The 16,426-nt window shown below is 36.0% G+C and overlaps 5 protein-coding genes across 8 annotated transcripts; 3 read left to right on the top strand and 2 right to left on the bottom strand.

Annotated features, from left to right (window-relative positions):
* Positions 1-180: 180 nt before the first annotated feature.
* On the top strand, positions 181-2,773 carry LOC9299414 (putative MO25-like protein At5g47540). The gene is made up of 11 exons (XM_002863292.2): positions 181-728; positions 838-999; positions 1,084-1,202; positions 1,273-1,347; positions 1,451-1,544; positions 1,649-1,708; positions 1,819-1,887; positions 1,977-2,075; positions 2,158-2,202; positions 2,299-2,401; positions 2,483-2,773. The coding sequence occupies exons 1-11, from the start codon at positions 600-602 to the stop codon at positions 2,557-2,559; spliced, it is 1,032 nt and encodes a 343-aa protein (XP_002863338.1). The 5' UTR covers positions 181-599; the 3' UTR covers positions 2,560-2,773.
* A 47-nt stretch (positions 2,774-2,820) lies between these two features.
* Positions 2,821-5,360, bottom strand: LOC9299415 (cytochrome b561 and DOMON domain-containing protein At5g47530). The gene is made up of 3 exons (XM_021033137.1): positions 3,694-5,360; positions 3,357-3,611; positions 2,821-3,267 (listed from the first exon to the last, which is right to left on the bottom strand). Exons 1-3 carry the CDS (start codon positions 4,321-4,323, stop codon positions 2,962-2,964), a joined length of 1,191 nt encoding a protein of 396 aa, XP_020888796.1. The 5' UTR covers positions 4,324-5,360; the 3' UTR covers positions 2,821-2,961.
* Positions 5,361-6,581: 1,221 nt separating this feature from the next.
* LOC9301187 (ras-related protein RABA5a) lies at positions 6,582-8,984 on the top strand. Of its 2 annotated transcripts, XM_021015559.1 has the most exons (5): positions 6,582-6,789; positions 7,531-7,598; positions 7,679-7,758; positions 7,888-8,301; positions 8,442-8,984. In XM_021015559.1, the coding sequence occupies exons 4-5, from the start codon at positions 7,962-7,964 to the stop codon at positions 8,765-8,767; spliced, it is 666 nt and encodes a 221-aa protein (XP_020871218.1). In that variant the 5' UTR covers positions 6,582-6,789; positions 7,531-7,598; positions 7,679-7,758; positions 7,888-7,961; the 3' UTR covers positions 8,768-8,984. The 2 variants fall into 2 exon arrangements, with proteins under 2 accessions (XP_020871218.1, XP_020871219.1); XM_021015560.1 differs by lacking the exons at positions 6,582-6,789; positions 7,531-7,598 and having other exon boundaries at positions 7,670-7,758.
* A 109-nt stretch (positions 8,985-9,093) lies between these two features.
* LOC9299416 (phosphatidylinositol/phosphatidylcholine transfer protein SFH11) lies at positions 9,094-11,804 on the bottom strand. 3 transcript variants are annotated; one of them, XM_021015556.1, is made up of 11 exons: positions 11,143-11,804; positions 10,974-11,073; positions 10,625-10,891; positions 10,467-10,544; positions 10,296-10,397; positions 10,173-10,222; positions 9,960-10,068; positions 9,807-9,881; positions 9,650-9,724; positions 9,535-9,576; positions 9,094-9,428 (listed from the first exon to the last, which is right to left on the bottom strand). In XM_021015556.1, the coding sequence occupies exons 1-11, from the start codon at positions 11,307-11,309 to the stop codon at positions 9,363-9,365; spliced, it is 1,131 nt and encodes a 376-aa protein (XP_020871215.1). In that variant the 5' UTR covers positions 11,310-11,804; the 3' UTR covers positions 9,094-9,362. The 3 variants fall into 3 exon arrangements, with proteins under 3 accessions (XP_020871215.1, XP_020871217.1, XP_020871216.1); XM_021015558.1 differs by having other exon boundaries at positions 10,974-11,032; positions 11,143-11,307; XM_021015557.1 differs by lacking the exon at positions 9,535-9,576.
* Positions 11,805-13,535: 1,731 nt separating this feature from the next.
* LOC9301188 (probable pectinesterase 68) lies at positions 13,536-15,298 on the top strand. Its single transcript, XM_021016280.1, has 5 exons — positions 13,536-13,942; positions 14,076-14,265; positions 14,350-14,556; positions 14,699-14,937; positions 15,022-15,298. The coding sequence occupies exons 1-5, from the start codon at positions 13,647-13,649 to the stop codon at positions 15,176-15,178; spliced, it is 1,089 nt and encodes a 362-aa protein (XP_020871939.1). The 5' UTR covers positions 13,536-13,646; the 3' UTR covers positions 15,179-15,298.
* Positions 15,299-16,426: the final 1,128 nt, after the last annotated feature.

The following is a 16,426-nucleotide window of genomic DNA, read 5'->3' on the forward strand; positions in this document are numbered from 1 at the left end:
TATAAGAAACAATGGTAAAAGACAACTATCCAAAAAATGCTAAAATCAGTACTGCTAGTTTTTATTAAAACGATAAAAGCTGACTAGTAAATGTTTGCAATCACATACCCAAGTATTCGAACAATTGATTTTCAGCCATATTGAAAAAATATAATCATAATAAAAAAAAAAATGACACGAAAACAAAATATAAATTAGTTTTAAAATCCGAGGGAAGCAAGAGATAGGAGAAAATAGCATTCTCTCTCTTCTTCTCTGAACATTTCCCTGCGCTAAAAATGGAAGAAGCCCAAGTGAGAGAGAGAAAGATGGTGAAAGGCGAGGAGATATAGGAAGGAGAGAATCCATATTCATATTCAGACACAACAACAACAAAAAAGCTTCAATTTTTGTGAAAAAGTTTCTGTCTTTTTGGGGGAAGAAGGGAAAGGTGTGTAAGGATAGGGTCGTGCGTGTCAACGAGAGGTGCTGCTAGACGTGAAGCCTCCTCCTCCGCATCGGCGAGGAGGCTTCCGTCGCAGCACCACCACAGCGGTAGCCTTAGCTCTTCTGGCTACGGCGGAGAACCGTCGGATCAATCCGATGTCGGCGGTGCGAAGATGAAAGGGCTTTTCAAGTCTAAGCCACGCACTCCTGCTGACCTTGTTCGACAAACGCGCGATCTCCTCCTCTACGCCGATCGATCTACCTCTTTGCCTGACCTCCGAGAATCCAAACGCGAAGAAAAGGTTCCATTTTTATATACAATCTTGGTGTTTGGTTTTGGTATCTTCATTGCAATAATGTCGTATACCATCTGTGCTCCAATTATGACCATGAATTCTTCTTGGGTTGCAGATGGCGGAATTAAGCCGCAATATCCGTGACATGAAGTCGATTCTCTATGGAAACAGTGAAGCCGAGCCTGTCGCTGAGGCTTGTGCGCAGTTGACTCAAGAATTCTTTAAAGAGGATACTCTACGTCTCTTGATTACTTGTCTCCCTAAACTTAACTTGGAGGTAGCTAACATTTCCCCTCTAGGAAAGACAGCATTTTTGAGATTCATTCGATTGCGAAATCGCTTGTTTTTTTTTTGTTATTAGGCTAGGAAAGATGCTACTCAAGTTGTTGCCAATCTACAGAGGCAACAGGTCAATTCACGGTTGATTGCATCTGATTATCTTGAAGCCAACATTGATCTTATGGATGTTTTGATAGAAGGGTGAGTGTTGTGATCCTATTTTAGTGGTCAATTCATGTCATTTTTTATAGCTTTCCATGTTTCATGTCAGCTTCGAGAACACAGACATGGCTTTACACTATGGTGCTATGTTTAGGGAGTGCATCCGTCATCAGATTGTGGCCAAGTGAGCAAATCATTTCATTTTCTTCAGTTTACAATCTGTGAAGTAATTATCGGTTCATAGGTATCCACAAATGGGTTTACTGACATAATTTCTTTGGATTCAGATATGTTTTGGAGTCTGACCATGTGAAGAAATTCTTCGATTACATACAGCTTCCTAATTTCGACATTGCTGCCGATGCTGCTGCTACTTTTAAGGTTCCAAAACACTGCAACAAATTCGCATTTTTGCTTGGATCTTTCCCTGTCTGGGACTATTAAACATTCAATCATAACTCCAAACCTGTAATTTATTTTCACAGGAACTGCTAACAAGGCATAAGTCTACTGTTGCCGAGTTTCTAACCAAGAATGAAGATTGGGTAAGGTTTCTAACAACGCTATAATTCATGCTTGAAGACATAACATTGTGATTTTATACTCTCAAGATCCTGCGTTAGATTAGTATCATCTCAAACTTTTTGGTTTGCAGTTTTTCGCAGACTACAACTCAAAGCTTCTTGAATCAAGTAATTATATAACCAGACGGCAAGCTATTAAGGTAGGGCAACTTATACGAGAATCTAAGACATTAAAATGATGGTAGTGGCTGATCAATCTCATGTACTGTATGGTGTAAATGTTAAACAGTTGTTGGGTGATATATTACTGGATCGATCAAATTCAGCTGTGATGACGAAATATGTGAGCTCAAGGGATAACTTGAGGATTCTCATGAATCTTCTGAGAGTATGATGCTTTACCCTCCTTGATCTTTTTGTTCTTGATTATATTAGTTTGGGAAATATACTCAAATCACTTTGAATTACAGGAGTCAAGCAAGAGTATCCAAATAGAAGCATTCCATGTCTTCAAGGTATAGTTTATCTACATTAAAGAGATGTAACATAATGATGATTGTCACTTGTCAATCCAACATGTATGTACTGAGATTGTCGTCGCTGTTGTACAGCTGTTTGCAGCGAACCAAAACAAGCCTGCAGATATAGTCAACATTCTGGTGGCCAACAGAAGCAAGCTTCTGAGATTGTTAGCTGATTTAAAACCAGACAAAGGTATGGAAGTGATCTTGTTAAATGACACGCTTGTATCTAATCCTTCTCCTCAACCTTAATAATGCTTTGTTTGGTTGGCAGAGGATGAGCGGTTTGAAGCAGACAAAAGTCAGGTTTTGAGAGAAATCGCAGCACTTGAACCTCGAGATCTTGCTTGAACCAACCAATGCAAATCATCCTTCCTTCCCTTTGAAAACACTCGAAAAGACATTTTTGAAGCATCTTGTTGTTTTTTAAATTAGGTAACCAATCTTTCTCTCACTCTCTCTCCACACACAAAACACACACACAAAAGATATTTGTTCGATATATGTATTCATATGTACACTACTTCACTGTCGATGAAATAAAATGGTTTGTCAGAAGTTCACATCGTGAATGTTGTAAAGAGCACAAGAGTTGTTCAACTTCAACAACTATTCAACATCAAATGTATTAATTTAATCTCGCAATATATATATGTATGTAGAGACCCGAAATCAAATCAAAATTAACCAACAGAAAACCCATAATGACCAAATAAGCCAGAAAATTTTACTCTAATCTCTTACACAGCCTGTCTATACGTATAGAGACCGACCATCGTTGCCTACACGCTGACCTGTTTTCGCAGATTCCTCTGCTTTCCCTCTCTTTATGACTACATACCAAGTAAACGCTTCTAGCACAGCCGCGACTATACCTAGTACTACGATTATAGCGGTGTAAGCGTTTCTCCACTGCTTCTCAGGGCTCAAGATGTCTAGTCCTTTAAAAACGTTTACCACCGCAAGGATGATCACGGTGTAGCCTACGGTGTGGTGATAAATGTTCCAGTAGACTCTGTATTTGTGCTCTGGTTTGGGTCTCAGAAACATTGCAAACACCTGACGTACGTGTGACACAAGCAATTTAGTAATTGCAACATGTTCATGACAAATTTAACTCTCTCTCTGTACCGTTAACTATTTACTACCTGAATTGTTGCGAGGCAGAAGAGAGCGATCCCAACAGCACGGTGAAAAGTAAACTGAATCCCGGCTGATTCGCTGCCCAGTTTGAGACCTGTGGCCCAACCGGCAACACCAATGATGTAAGCAGAAGACTGGCAGAAAACATGAAGGTAGAACCAAGCTGGATCTGCTGATTTTGAGACTTTCAAGTAGCGAGCAATGATTGCCCCTATTGGCATCATTATTCCCCAGCTCACACCGTTCAATATTCCATGTATCTGCCATAATGATTAGAAATTAATCCGAGTGTTAAGTTTCTTCAAACCAACTAACAATGATTGGATTAGACCATGGACTCACGTTGCGTTTGCGTAGCTTGGAAGCTCCTCCTCCTCCTCCGGTTGAGGTGGAACCAGATGCACCGGAGACAAGGTTAAGAGTAGAAACAGAGCGAACATTGTTGCCGGAAGTTGGATGAGGCAGAGGATTGTTCCCTGACAGAGACCCATCTTGCCACACAGTATTAATGATTCCACCATTCGCAAGTGGAAGATTCAACGTTGCGTAGATGATCATCTCGTTGTTTTGGTAAGTGGCAGACAACTCAGAGACGTTGAAACTCAGCTCAGCTTCTTGGAGATTCGTTTGGTAGCTGCTGATGGGTGACGTGTAAGCCCTAACGCTGCCGTCTGATTGTGGATAAGCTACAATGGCTTGAGCTCCGACCATGCCAGTGGATGTAGGATTCACTGCCCATGCCACCCATTTCCCGGAGGTGAGTTTTGTGTGGCGATACGCGATTTGGAGATTGCCTGAAGAAGAATCATAAGTGTAGTGGAGGAAGGAATCAAGAACAGAGAGGTCGTTGCAAGACTCAAAGAGACGGTTGGTGGAGAATTTGTAGTTGGAACATTTCTGAGCCAAGGCGGATTCGGTGATGATGAAGATCAAAACAGAGAGGCAGAGGAGAAGATTTGAGGATTTGGCCATGGTAACAGAATCTTGAGTTATATGACTAAAGATGGATGAAGGATGAGATTTACGTATGAAGGGGGAAGAGGGGAATGAGTTAAGTATGAATAGAAAGTGGGACAAGTAGGGTTAGGTTTGTTAGTTAATCTGTCTTAATAAAGAATCTTAATTCTCTTCACACTTTTTCTTTTAATCCTCTGCTTTTCTTGTTCATCTATCAATTGCAATGTTTTACCTTAGAGTAACCAATAGAAGAAACATTATAAATGAAGCGTTCATTATTTTCCCAAGAAGGATTGACGGGTAATGTATTTCTTCCTCTTTAACTCTCTCAAGCAAAAACCAAGAAATAATAGAATGTGAAAGTAAATAAACAAAAGTGGTTATAAATAAATAAAATATATGAAGGGGTCATCTTCACGTTCAAAAACCAGTTCACACCTGCCTGACCAACTTTAATAACTTTACTTACTACAAACTCATTTCTCGTGTGTTTTATTTTTCTTTGTTCTTCATGACATTTCCCTTTTAGTTAGACTATATATAAGCTACATATTAAGTATCAAAGGATTAGTGGTGTAATTCAAGGGAATGACTCTCGCGTGATAAAGAGTAAACAATGCAACTACTAAAGTTGTGCATGTATATATATGCCCTAAGTTTTGTTGTTCTAGCTTATAATTCAGACATATATCCACCACCTTATGAGTTTGGACCGAAGCGGACGAGGCCGAATATCGAGTTTGTGAGAGATTCCAATCCAAGGGAATTGGTTTGGTTTAGCTGTTTAGGGTTAGGTTCTTCGCGACCAATATTTCAACTGCTAACCACGTGGATGTGTAATAATGTCCTTTCTAGGTCAACGCTCCAATTACTACCTGCCACATGTCCCCTACTCTTCTATATGGGCTTTGGATTGTCAAAAAAAAAAACAAAAAGGAGATATTTAGATATATTTTGTAATGAATGAAAAGTATTTGAATTATTAAAAAATCACTAGTTTCATGAAAAACAATTCAAATAGCATAGTTGTTTTAGAGGGAGTTATGATTTGAGTAGCTTTTGTTGATGTTTCAAATATAAATATTTTACTTTGTAAAAAATATGATTGAAATCCATGATATTTGAAAGTTTTTTTTTGTGTTTAATAAATAACAGTGTTAAATATATCTATATCTTTGTAACACTAGAGTGTACATAATTGGTAACTAAATTTTGGACTAACAAGTGATATGTTTTAAGTGAAACAAAAACAAAAAAAAAACCATCAAATCAATGGAAAAATAAATTATAATATACCTACGATTAGGGGTGTCAAAATGGGTCAAGATTCATGGGTCAACTCAACTCAACTCAACCCATTCAACTCAACCCATGAACCCTAATGAGTTGAAATTTTTGACTCAAATGAGTTGATGGATCAAATGAGTTATTGAGTCAAATGGGTTGATGGGTGAAATGAGTTGAGTTGTAATGGGTCAATTGTTTACCCATTTAACCCAACAATTTTTGTTAAATTGAATTAAACCAATCCAAATCTCTAAACTGATTTCAATTTGAGTCTAACCAAAACTTCTAAACCGATTGAATATAATCTTTAATTTTCCCGCCAAAAATATAAATTCGTGATTTTCCCGCCAAAAACGTAAATCCATAATTTTTCCGCCAAAATTTTTTACAATTTTTAACCAAAAATGAGAATGGATAATTTTCTCGCCAAAAACGTTAATCCGTGATTTTCCCGCCAAAAACGTAAATCTGTGATTTTCCCGCCAAAAACATAAATCCGTGATTTTCCCGCCAAAAACGTAAATCCGTGATTTTCCCGCCAAAAACGTAAATCCGTGATTTTCCCGCCAAAAACGTAAATATATGATTTTCCCGCCAAAAACGTAAATCAATGATTTTCCCGCCAAAAAACGTAAATCGGTTATTTTTCGGCCAAAAACATAAATCCGTGATTATTATTATTTTCTTTTTATTGTTAATTTATTTTAATTATTAATTTATTTTAATTATTAATTTATTTATTACATTAATAGGTCAACCGATTTAACCATCTAACCCATCAAATTAAATGAGTTCATGGGTTGACTCAAACTCATTTCGACTCAACCCATAAACTCATTTAACTTCAAATTCATTGGGTAATGAGTTGAGTTGGGTTGGGTTAACTGACACCCTTACCTACGATAATAAAAAGTTTATGGTAAAATAGGGTAAGTGGGTCCATAAGGGCCCAAGATGTTTTATTTTTGCTGAGCCCATTTTACCAATCCAAACCGAAATGGGAAAATTTCCGGTCTCTTTCTCTCTCTCTCTCTATGCCAGAGTAACTCTGCGTGTCTTTGATTTCCCAGAAGAGAAGCGTTGAATCCTTTCGTTTTCCGATTCCATTTTGGGATCTCTTGTTTCGTTTCTTCTCTTTGGATCCATTCCTTCATGTACCCTCCCAATTTCTTAAATCGTTGTTGCTTCTACAAGGTAATTTTGTTTTCCTGTGCAATTCCCGAGATAAAAAAGACAAGGTTTTTCTCCTTATGATTATCCCTGTAAATGTGAGGTTTTTGTTCTATTTTGTCAAATGAGTCTTCTGAATTTGTGATCATCAACGTTTTCTCTGTGTTGTTATGTGTGTGATCTTACATTTGAAGGGATTCTAATGTGATCTCTCATGTAACTTTGGAATTTTGTATTACAATGCTCTGTTTCCTTTAAAGAGTTCTTACAATCTCTCCTCTTTCTCTCTAGCGAAATGGGTTCTTACTTGGGTTTAGTTTCGTAGGTGAAGTTTCGATTTTTGTTGTGAATTGGTGTTTATAAATCGTCTCTGTTACACACGTCTCATCATCTTTTTCACAAGTAATGTGTGGCCTACCTTCATTTTCTAATGGCGTATTTTGAAAATAGATTTTCATATTCAGGCAGATATTATATACCTGCAGCAATCATTAACGCAATTTTCATCTTTTAATGTGAGCCCTGAGGACAAGACTGAGTTTTAAGATTGCACTTTGTGTGATCAAGTGATGACTAGTGTTGGTTGAATTGGGCCCGCGCTTGTCTTTTCTGTCTCAATTCTGTTCCTCCTTATGATAGAGAGAATCTTTCTCTGCTTTCTTATTGGAGGCTTTCATGATTTGTGAATAGTTAGTATCTACCGTCTTTAACTTAGATTCTTAGGGTGAGCTCACAACTAAAGTTGCCTTTACTTGTTGTATATAGGCTTAATGAGCTTGTATAACAAGTTTCTCTAGGAGGTGTTTAAGGGTCAGATCCAGCTTTCAGAAGAGGTAACTTGTATTGCTGTCTTTACTTTGGATCCAGAATGCGTTTATGTGCTGATTCATTTGCTTGTTATTGATTTTCTTAGGGTGGTTGAGAGCTGAAAGTTTTGAAATTTAGTCAACTTTGCTCCACAGAACCTTCTAGGAAGCTACCTCAAGTAGACAGGTGATCTTAAATATTCTTTTATTCTTAGCTCTTAGATCTCAATCTTTCATGTTTCTCAAGTTTCCTTTGCCAACTGTTCTTATACTTGTCTACCCTCTTCCTCACTTTGGCACTTTGTTTTGTCCTTAGCTTTGTTGACAGGCTACAAGCCAGTGGTAAAGATATGTTTCTGTAGAAGGGGTAATCTCGAGCATATAAAGGAGATGGCTTTCTACTCTGAGGATGACAAGAGCGAAGACTACCTCTTTAAGATCGTTCTAATTGGTGATTCTGCTGTGGGGAAATCAAATTTGCTTGCCAGATTTGCGAGGGATGAGTTCTATCCCAATTCAAAGTCGACGATTGGGGTGGAGTTTCAGACACAGAAGATGGATATTAATGGAAAGGAGATCAAAGCACAGATATGGGACACAGCGGGTCAAGAACGTTTCAGAGCAGTCACTTCTGCGTATTACCGAGGTGCAGTAGGAGCTCTTCTGGTTTACGACATCAGCAGACGGCAGACTTTTCACAGCATTGGTAGATGGCTCAACGAGCTACACAGTAAGAAACCACACAGAAAAATACTCTTTTATCTTTTTTTCTTACCTTCTGCTAAACAATCTTCCAATGCAAATGTCTTTGGTATGCTAATTGATTCAAGAATAATGAAACTGAGGGTTGTCTTCATAAAACTGTTGCAGCACACTCTGATATGAATGTTGTGACGATCCTGGTGGGCAACAAGTCGGATCTGAAGGACTTGAGAGAAGTGTCAACAGCGGAAGGGAAGGCATTGGCTGAAGCACAAGGTCTTTTCTTCATGGAGACATCGGCTCTGGACTCATCAAACGTGGCAGCTGCGTTTGAGACGGTTGTGAAGGAGATATACAACATACTGAGCAGGAAAGTGATGAGCTCACAGGAGCTAAACAAACAAGATCCTGCTTCACTCAGCAATGGCAAGAAAGTTGTGATTCCATCAGATGGGCAGGGAGAGTCCAAGAAAGGTGGATGCTGTTCTTCTTGATAGAAACTAAAATTGTAGAGAGCTTAAAAAGGAAGGTTATTATTGATCATCTGTTCGATTGTTTTATTTGGTCCACGCTGACATGAATATTGAAGTTTGAGATGGGTTTGTGTTGTGGTGTGAAGTGTTTAGGGTGTAGTAGCAATCTGTAAATTTTCTATTGCAGAAGCTTTATGAAACTCACACTAGTCTCTCCATAGAGTTTGTTGTTGTTTAACTTGACGAATGCTCATGATGATGAAAGATGATGATGATTAATTAGTCTTCTGTTATTGTCACTTGTTATATGCCAAATCTTTATACATAGATCCTGTTACTAGAAATGATTTGTTCCCTAAGTAAAATATTGTTATTTCAAAGAAGCATTTGTCATCGGGAAGAGGATCAAATCGAGCTGTGGAATTAGATTAATAGAGAAATAAATGTGAGAGATGAAAGTTTTGTGGTGCAGAGATCACACGTGCAGTTGCATGTGAGACAGATTGGCTCTACACATGATTGCATTAATCGCCGTAGTACGGAGGATTCCACACACTATCATCATCATCATTTCAGCTCATTAAACCGGACATTTTCTTGACTATTGTCTTACGTTCTAAACCGGTTTGCATTTGTCTATAGGTTGATTCGGTTCAATGATCTCCGCGAGTCCATTCAAGACCTGAAAACAGGAGAAAGACCATTAACTCTTGAGCATATACAAGTAAAACTGTAAATGAAAAGCTCAAATGCTGTCTAGTCATTTAGCTTCTCTTGTCTCTCTTTACCTTTTTTGTCTCATGGAGTGATATCTCCAACATTTCAATTCTCTAACCACACACACAAATCAGTCAATAGATTCGTTAAACTAAATAAGTAAATATTTGTTCTCATCAATTTCACCTTCTGGGAATCCTTGACAGCAGTTTTCAGGGCAGCATACTTCTCCAATGTAATCATGATCTTGCCTGTACTTTCCTGCATTCCATTTATATATCTGAATCAGCTTTCCAATATTGAATTCAAGAATTCGATTTTCATTTACACAATCTTTTTTTACTTTTTGATTGGCTGGAGCATTTTCTGAGACTTTATCCATACTCTCTGAATCAGCATCTCCGATTGTGGAAGGCTCCTATAAATATCGAACAAATTATCCAAATTGTAGTGTATAGTACTTGATGAAAGTTCAATCATTGGTTATGGTACAAACCTGGATCTTTTTCTTGATGTCTGGATCATTCCAAGGTCCTTCATCGCTAAAAAGACAGCCTCCATGATCTGAACAGGTGCAGTTTCCTCCAAGAAATGTTGGTAAGTTGCTGTTTTTTTGACATCAAACACAAACAATGCTGAGATTCCAACGCAATTCCAAATATACGACCAACTGGTTTAGGAGAGAAAGAAATCTGACAAGGGTTTATACCTTGGATCTATTGCTTCAAGTAGTTCTCCAAGGTAATTGGGTCCTAGCACCTACAACAAACATGATTTTGGTAAAGAAATTTGTGACTAAACCAAAAGCAAGCATCGAGTGGCATATGCTTACTTGAACTTTGGCCAATGTCCGAGCATCTAGAAAGGTCTTGAGTGCAAGCCACAGCATCCGGAATCCAGAACTTGCATTGACAACGAAGAGGCGATGCAAAGTCTAGAGCCAAAACCAATCAGAATTACAAGCATTATTTGTTGATATGAAGCTGCTAGTGAATCAAGCTACCTCAGGGTAGTAGTTGCTGTCTATCTTCTGAATTTCCATGAAGAGAGATCTCGCAGGTTTTGAGAAGTTTGACATTCCCTTTTCAAAAAACAATGGATCAGCTCACAAACAATATGTTGATAAAATTTCATCAACAATATAAAAGGCGGACTGCTTACGATTCCAGAGACATCCAAAATGGTAGTGGTAGACGAAACATGCTTGTCTGCAGCAATAGAACAAGCTGGATATCTGAATCTCAGCGTTTTCTCTTGTTCTTTAATATGATACTTAACATATCTGTCAATGGTGGTTGCTTTAAGAAACGCGGTCAGGTCAGCCATCCCGAGTCTCTCAATGTAAATTGGCCTACCAGTTTTGTCAACCTTATGAAACCCATGAGGGTAATGCTTCTTCACTTCACCATATTCCTCAAACTTAAACGTCTGTCAGACATTTCGTCGAACACGTTGTGAGTATGCTGATCTTAACGAAAAATAAACCGAAAGGTCTCGCATTTTTTCTTACCTGAGAGATGAAATCCACTTTAGAATCCACTCGCCACTTGATATAATTGAGAAACGCATCTTTGGATTTCTCCAGATCAAAATCTCTCATTTTTAGAAACCTTGTATGACAAAATGAAACATTTTGAGAAGAAAAACCAATCAAACTTTAGGGTGATAATGATGATTACCTGCGAAGTGTATTATGATCTCCGTGCTTGGAAGGTAAGTGGCCATGGAGGAGAAGCAATTTACGAAACGCTTCAACCATATCTTCATTATTATTTGGCAGAGAATCAGAGATGTGTATATCTCTGTCTGTTTCTTGCATCATCATCTGCAATGATCGATCATTCATGGGGCTCTGTTTCTAAAGAAGAAGAAGAAGAAGAAGAAGAATTTATGAAATACATGGTGCATTGGAATTGAACTAGTGAGGAAGAAAAGAAAACTTGTGAGAGATAATCGAATAATTGGTTTCTCTCCGCGCGGGAAAAGTTAGGCGAATAACGGTCTTTTTGTGTTATTAATTCTTGCTTTACGTCGTCGTTTCTGTTTGCTTTGAAACAAGGTGGGCCTCAAGGATGGTTATACATTTACATTTCTCTAAAAATTAGTTTTTTTTTTAATCAACTGATCTTCATTGATATACGAGAAAATAAAAAAAAATTAAACCAAAAAAGTATTCATTTACATATCTTAACTCTATACATAAAATAAGATTTTTTAAAAAAGCAAATTTATATATATCAGATATTTTAATTAATAGAGACATTTTTAAAAGGTACAATGCTCACAAATATCACAAATTTAAGTTTTGTTACCAAATTTAGCACACAATCTCCAAAGTTTCAAAAATAACACAAACTTAATATTCCCTCCGTTTCATAAAGCGTGTCGTTTTAAGGTTTTATTTTTGTTTCACAAAGAGTGTCGTTTTAGGTTTTCAATGCAAAATTTAATAATTTTTTATGTTTTATGACCATTAGTATTCTGCAGATTGTTTTACTATTGGGCATATTATGTTTAGGTATATAGTTAATGATGTTTTTGTTTAGAAAAAACAAAAAAATTAATGTTTTCTTAATCTGTGTGCAAAACTCTAAAATGACACTCTTTGTGAAACAAAGGGAGTATTTAAAAGACTAATATAAACATTTAATTGACGTTTCATGCTATCATATTATAATCGCTATTTCAAATTGTAATTAATTTTATTATTATACATAATTAGACAAAAGTAAATTAATTTTTTTGTAAATTCACTAACGGTAATTTTGGAAATTTGTGGAATGTATGATACAATTGTCCATAAAGCTTGCTTGCTATTACATGGTATTTCTCTATTTAAAAACACACCTAAAATAAGCTATTAACAAATAAACAAAAAAAAAGGAAAAAATAAGCTTCGGTCCTATTGATATGTGATATGTCCTTTAAAAATAAAACTTTGATAAATATTCATGTAAATCTTCGTATTTATTTTCTTGATTTGTAGTTTACTTATATGTAGACTTTAGAGTTTTATACATGCATATATCCTCGTAAATTTTATTCAAATGTCATTTGGTTTATTCCAATAGGATGAATATTATTAGGTTGTAGACTTGTAGCCCGCATTTGATTAATTTATGTTTTAACTAAAAATTTAAGATCCGTCGAAATAAAGGTAATAACGAACGGGATCGGATATCAAAGGAGTCTATGGTCCCCTTCGGCTTCGGATTTAACCACAAAGGTTTGGAACAATCTCCAACGTTCAAAATATACATCTAGCTATAATAATGCTAGATTGATAAATGATGAGTGCAACTTTTCAAAGGAAGTAGGACCCAAAGGAGGTTCACGTGATGCTTAAGAAGCAGTGTGTCCGCACTATCATAAATTTCACGTCCTTATTTTCTCACCCATTCTTCTTCTTTAATTCCCTCTTTTATATCCCATTTTGCTTTATTGTTTTTAATTTCATTTTTCTCCTCAACACAAGACCGTTTTATTGTCCATATTCCCATTTAACACCGAAGCTATTTTTAAAATTTCAATAGATTGGGTGCATGTGTATATGTATAAATAGAAAACTACGAACGAGGGAGAGAGAGGAGTGGGTTCCTCATGCTACATTGTGGTTAATCAAGCATGCGGTTTTCAAATAAAATTATCAAGATTATGGGCAGTCCCAAGATATATATATATATATATATATATATATATATATATATATATGGTAGCTATAGGCTATGAAAAAACAATTAGTCACACTTAAATAATAAATCATGGGTTCCTATTTATAATTAGTAATGAAGCTACACTATTGGTCGAATCTGAACTAAAGACAAACCCTAAACTCATATAAACCTGAAATATATAGTTAGCCAAACACGTAATTCCAAATAGAAAAAATAAACGACCTAACACGTACGATAATAGGCAGGCTACTTTTTATTATATAAATAAAATATACCAACTCAATTTCTTGGTTTAAACAGTAAAAGCTAATACATACATATGAAGACAAAAACATATATAGATCTTGTTGTGTAATTCTTTGCCTTTGTTGCTATACACTTCACCACAAAAAATATGACCGTTGAGACTGAAACGTAAAAAGGACCACCTTATTACAAGTACATATATAAAACCTATCGATCCTCCATCGTTATTTACTTACTCCGACCGTTTCCTTTCTCACAATCCAATGGCGCAACTTACTAATTCCCTCAATTATCTCTTTTATGTTTCCCTCTTATTATTTGTATCATTCCACTGCTTATGTTTTCGTTTTTCTTTGGTTGCAGCTTGTTCAAACTCCACCGACGATCAACAGATTCAACACCGTCACCACCGGAAATGGGTTGGTCCCTCAGGCCACAAAGTCATCACCGTCTCAATTAACGGCCACGCTCGCTTTCGCTCCGTCCAAGACGCTGTCGACTCCATACCAAAGAACAATAACATGAGCATCACTATCAAGATTGCTCCCGGATTTTACAGGTAGATATAATCCCCTAATGAATTCTCCTTTTTGTTTTCACCTAGTTCTCCTTTATTTGTCACACTTTTTTTTTTTTTTTTTTTTTGCTTCATGTAAAATCTAATTAACTTTGCATATGAATACATTTTCCAGAGAGAAAGTGGTAGTTCCAGCTACAAAACCGTACATAACGTTCAAAGGAGCGGGTCGGGATGTGACGGCTATAGAGTGGCACGACCGTGCGTCCGACCTTGGCGCTAACGGTCAACAGTTACGTACTTATCAAACCGCTTCCGTCACCGTCTACGCTAATTATTTCACCGCTAGAAACATTAGCTTCACGGTACTCTATTTCTTACGCAAGAAAAAAAGGAAAATTTTATAAAAAATGTGAGTATTTTATATATATTTATTTTGAATTATGAAGAATACTGCGCCGGCTCCATTGCCGGGGATGCAAGGGTGGCAAGCGGTGGCGTTTAGGATCTCCGGTGACAAAGCTTTCTTTTTCGGCTGCGGGTTTTATGGTGCACAAGACACTTTATGCGACGATGCTGGCCGTCATTACTTCAAGGAGTGTTACATTGAAGGCTCTATCGACTTTATCTTTGGTAACGGCCGCTCCATGTATAAAGTAAGAACTTCTAAATAGCACTACAGCATTAATATGAATATATAAATAACTTTTTATAACCAGAATATTCGAGGCGGAAATAGACTATGTTTTGGGACTTGTGAAATATATATACTTATTAATGTGTTGCTTGTTGGTGAAGGATTGTGAGTTGCATTCGATAGCGTCGAGATTCGGGTCGATAGCGGCGCACGGGAGGACATGCCCGGAGGAGAAAACGGGGTTCGCGTTCGTGGGTTGTCGGGTAACAGGTACGGGTCCGTTGTACGTGGGCCGGGCCATGGGACAATACTCACGTATCGTTTACGCCTACACCTACTTTGATGCTCTCGTCGCTCACGGTGGCTGGGACGATTGGGACCACAAATCCAACAAAAGCAAGTGCGTACTACTTAACACAAAATATGTATGATTTGAGTTAATCCGAAGAAATTAATGACTGAGAAAAATGTTGAAAATCATTAGGACGGCGTTTTTCGGAGTGTACAATTGCTATGGGCCGGGAGCTGCAGCAACGAGAGGCGTGTCATGGGCTAGAGCGTTGGACTATGAATCGGCCCATCCGTTTATAGCTAAGAGCTTCGTTAATGGTAGACATTGGATCGCTCCTCGAGACGCTTAACAAACTTCAAACCTTGGCTGGGTTTCTTTTCCTAATTCCTCCTTCGCTCATTATTATTTTTATCATTCGTTTATTTATTTTATTGTTTTATTTTTTTCCCAATTTATTTTTATACATCTACATATACATTTTTACAGTATTTTTTTGCTTTAATTCTTTTGGATCCGGGTTTGACCCGGTTTTAGTCTATTCGGATCTTGGATAAGCAATTTTAAGGATGTTGTCTTAATTTCAAACTAATAAATGAAGCCTTTATTAATTTCAAACTGAAAAAATTTATGGCAATATTAAAACGAAATTAATTCCTTTATTAATTCATATTTGTTAATTTCCTTAACTTCTCCCCACACCTAATTATTAATTTTCTTTAAGAGAATATGCGTATAACAAAACAAATAAGTTACCTATTTTAATGGTAAATAATCTTATTTGTTATATATATATGATATCTCTAAACTAACCATATTTGTTATTTACCTTACTTACTTCTAACCATAATTATCTAACTACTTATTTTTATATAGAAAGAATATGTGATTAAAATAAATATTTTGTAAATATTAATTTGGGGACAAATTCTTACGAAAATAATTTGTTTTGTTATAAAATTTAATGTTTGTTATTTTTCTAAATTATTTTTGAAACTAAATTACATAAATACTAATAATAATTTGTCTACACCATAAAATGAAAATAGTTATTTATTTTAAATTTTTATATAATATTACGTAATTTGTTTTAGTTATATTTTCTGATATAGGTGAACAAATTATTTTCGTATTTATGAAAATTATAAAATCTAAATTAGTTTAAAATTTGAAATAACTATAATCCTAAATTTTAATCTTTATGGGTAGGTTTTTTTTTGTGACCAAAAATATTCAATTGGATCTTTCTTTAAATTTTGGCAATATCCAAAACGAAATTAATTTATAAACTCTAAAAATATCTATATTTTTAACTATTTCTATATCTAAACTCTTTATTTATGACATATATTCTTCACGATTTTTACAGAAAAAGATATAAAATATGATGAGTTAATGCTAATTAACAAATTTGAGCTAATTTTTTACAATCTCTCGACCTAATTTAAACAGAATTATATAATTCTCATTTCACTTTTATTTGATGTTATATTTATATTATTTTAATTTATTATAAAATAAATGTAGTTAATAAATTGGGTATTTTTGATAGAAATAATGATAATCGGATATATGAGTATTTTTGACAGCAAAAATAAGA

The sequence above is a fragment of the Arabidopsis lyrata genome (genome assembly GCF_000004255.2).
Source record: "Arabidopsis lyrata subsp. lyrata unplaced genomic scaffold ARALYscaffold_8, whole genome shotgun sequence".
Lineage (NCBI taxonomy): Eukaryota > Viridiplantae > Streptophyta > Magnoliopsida > Brassicales > Brassicaceae > Arabidopsis > Arabidopsis lyrata.

What these genes read in the sequence shown, in the direction of transcription:
- LOC9299414 (XM_002863292.2), top strand. Translation starts at nt 600, where the DNA reads ATGAAAGGGCTTTTCAAGTCTAAGCCACGCACTCCTGCTGACCTTGTT. An exon ending in ATGGATGTTTTGATAGAAGG is followed by an intron (nt 1,203 to 1,272) that starts GTGAGTGTTGTG and finishes GTTTCATGTCAG; the next exon opens with CTTCGAGAACACAGACATGG. An exon ending in TAACCAAGAATGAAGATTGG is followed by an intron (nt 1,709 to 1,818) that starts GTAAGGTTTCTA and finishes TTTGGTTTGCAG; the next exon opens with TTTTTCGCAGACTACAACTC.
- LOC9299415 (XM_021033137.1), bottom strand. Translation starts at nt 4,323, where the DNA reads ATGGCCAAATCCTCAAATCTTCTCCTCTGCCTCTCTGTTTTGATCTTC. An exon ending in CCAAGCTACGCAAACGCAAC is followed by an intron (nt 3,612 to 3,693) that starts GTGAGTCCATGG and finishes TCATTATGGCAG; the next exon opens with ATACATGGAATATTGAACGG. An exon ending in TCTGCCTCGCAACAATTCAG is followed by an intron (nt 3,268 to 3,356) that starts GTAGTAAATAGT and finishes CACGTACGTCAG; the next exon opens with GTGTTTGCAATGTTTCTGAG.
- LOC9301187 (XM_021015559.1), top strand. Translation starts at nt 7,962, where the DNA reads ATGGCTTTCTACTCTGAGGATGACAAGAGCGAAGACTACCTCTTTAAG. An exon ending in ATGGCTCAACGAGCTACACA is followed by an intron (nt 8,302 to 8,441) that starts GTAAGAAACCAC and finishes AAACTGTTGCAG; the next exon opens with CACACTCTGATATGAATGTT.
- LOC9299416 (XM_021015556.1), bottom strand. Translation starts at nt 11,309, where the DNA reads ATGAATGATCGATCATTGCAGATGATGATGCAAGAAACAGACAGAGAT. An exon ending in ACAGCAACTACTACCCTGAG is followed by an intron (nt 10,398 to 10,466) that starts GTAGCTTGATTC and finishes TTTTGGCTCTAG; the next exon opens with ACTTTGCATCGCCTCTTCGT. An exon ending in CACTCCATGAGACAAAAAAG is followed by an intron (nt 9,429 to 9,534) that starts GTAAAGAGAGAC and finishes TCCTGTTTTCAG; the next exon opens with GTCTTGAATGGACTCGCGGA.
- LOC9301188 (XM_021016280.1), top strand. Translation starts at nt 13,647, where the DNA reads ATGGCGCAACTTACTAATTCCCTCAATTATCTCTTTTATGTTTCCCTC. An exon ending in CTAGAAACATTAGCTTCACG is followed by an intron (nt 14,266 to 14,349) that starts GTACTCTATTTC and finishes TGAATTATGAAG; the next exon opens with AATACTGCGCCGGCTCCATT. An exon ending in ACGGCCGCTCCATGTATAAA is followed by an intron (nt 14,557 to 14,698) that starts GTAAGAACTTCT and finishes TTGTTGGTGAAG; the next exon opens with GATTGTGAGTTGCATTCGAT.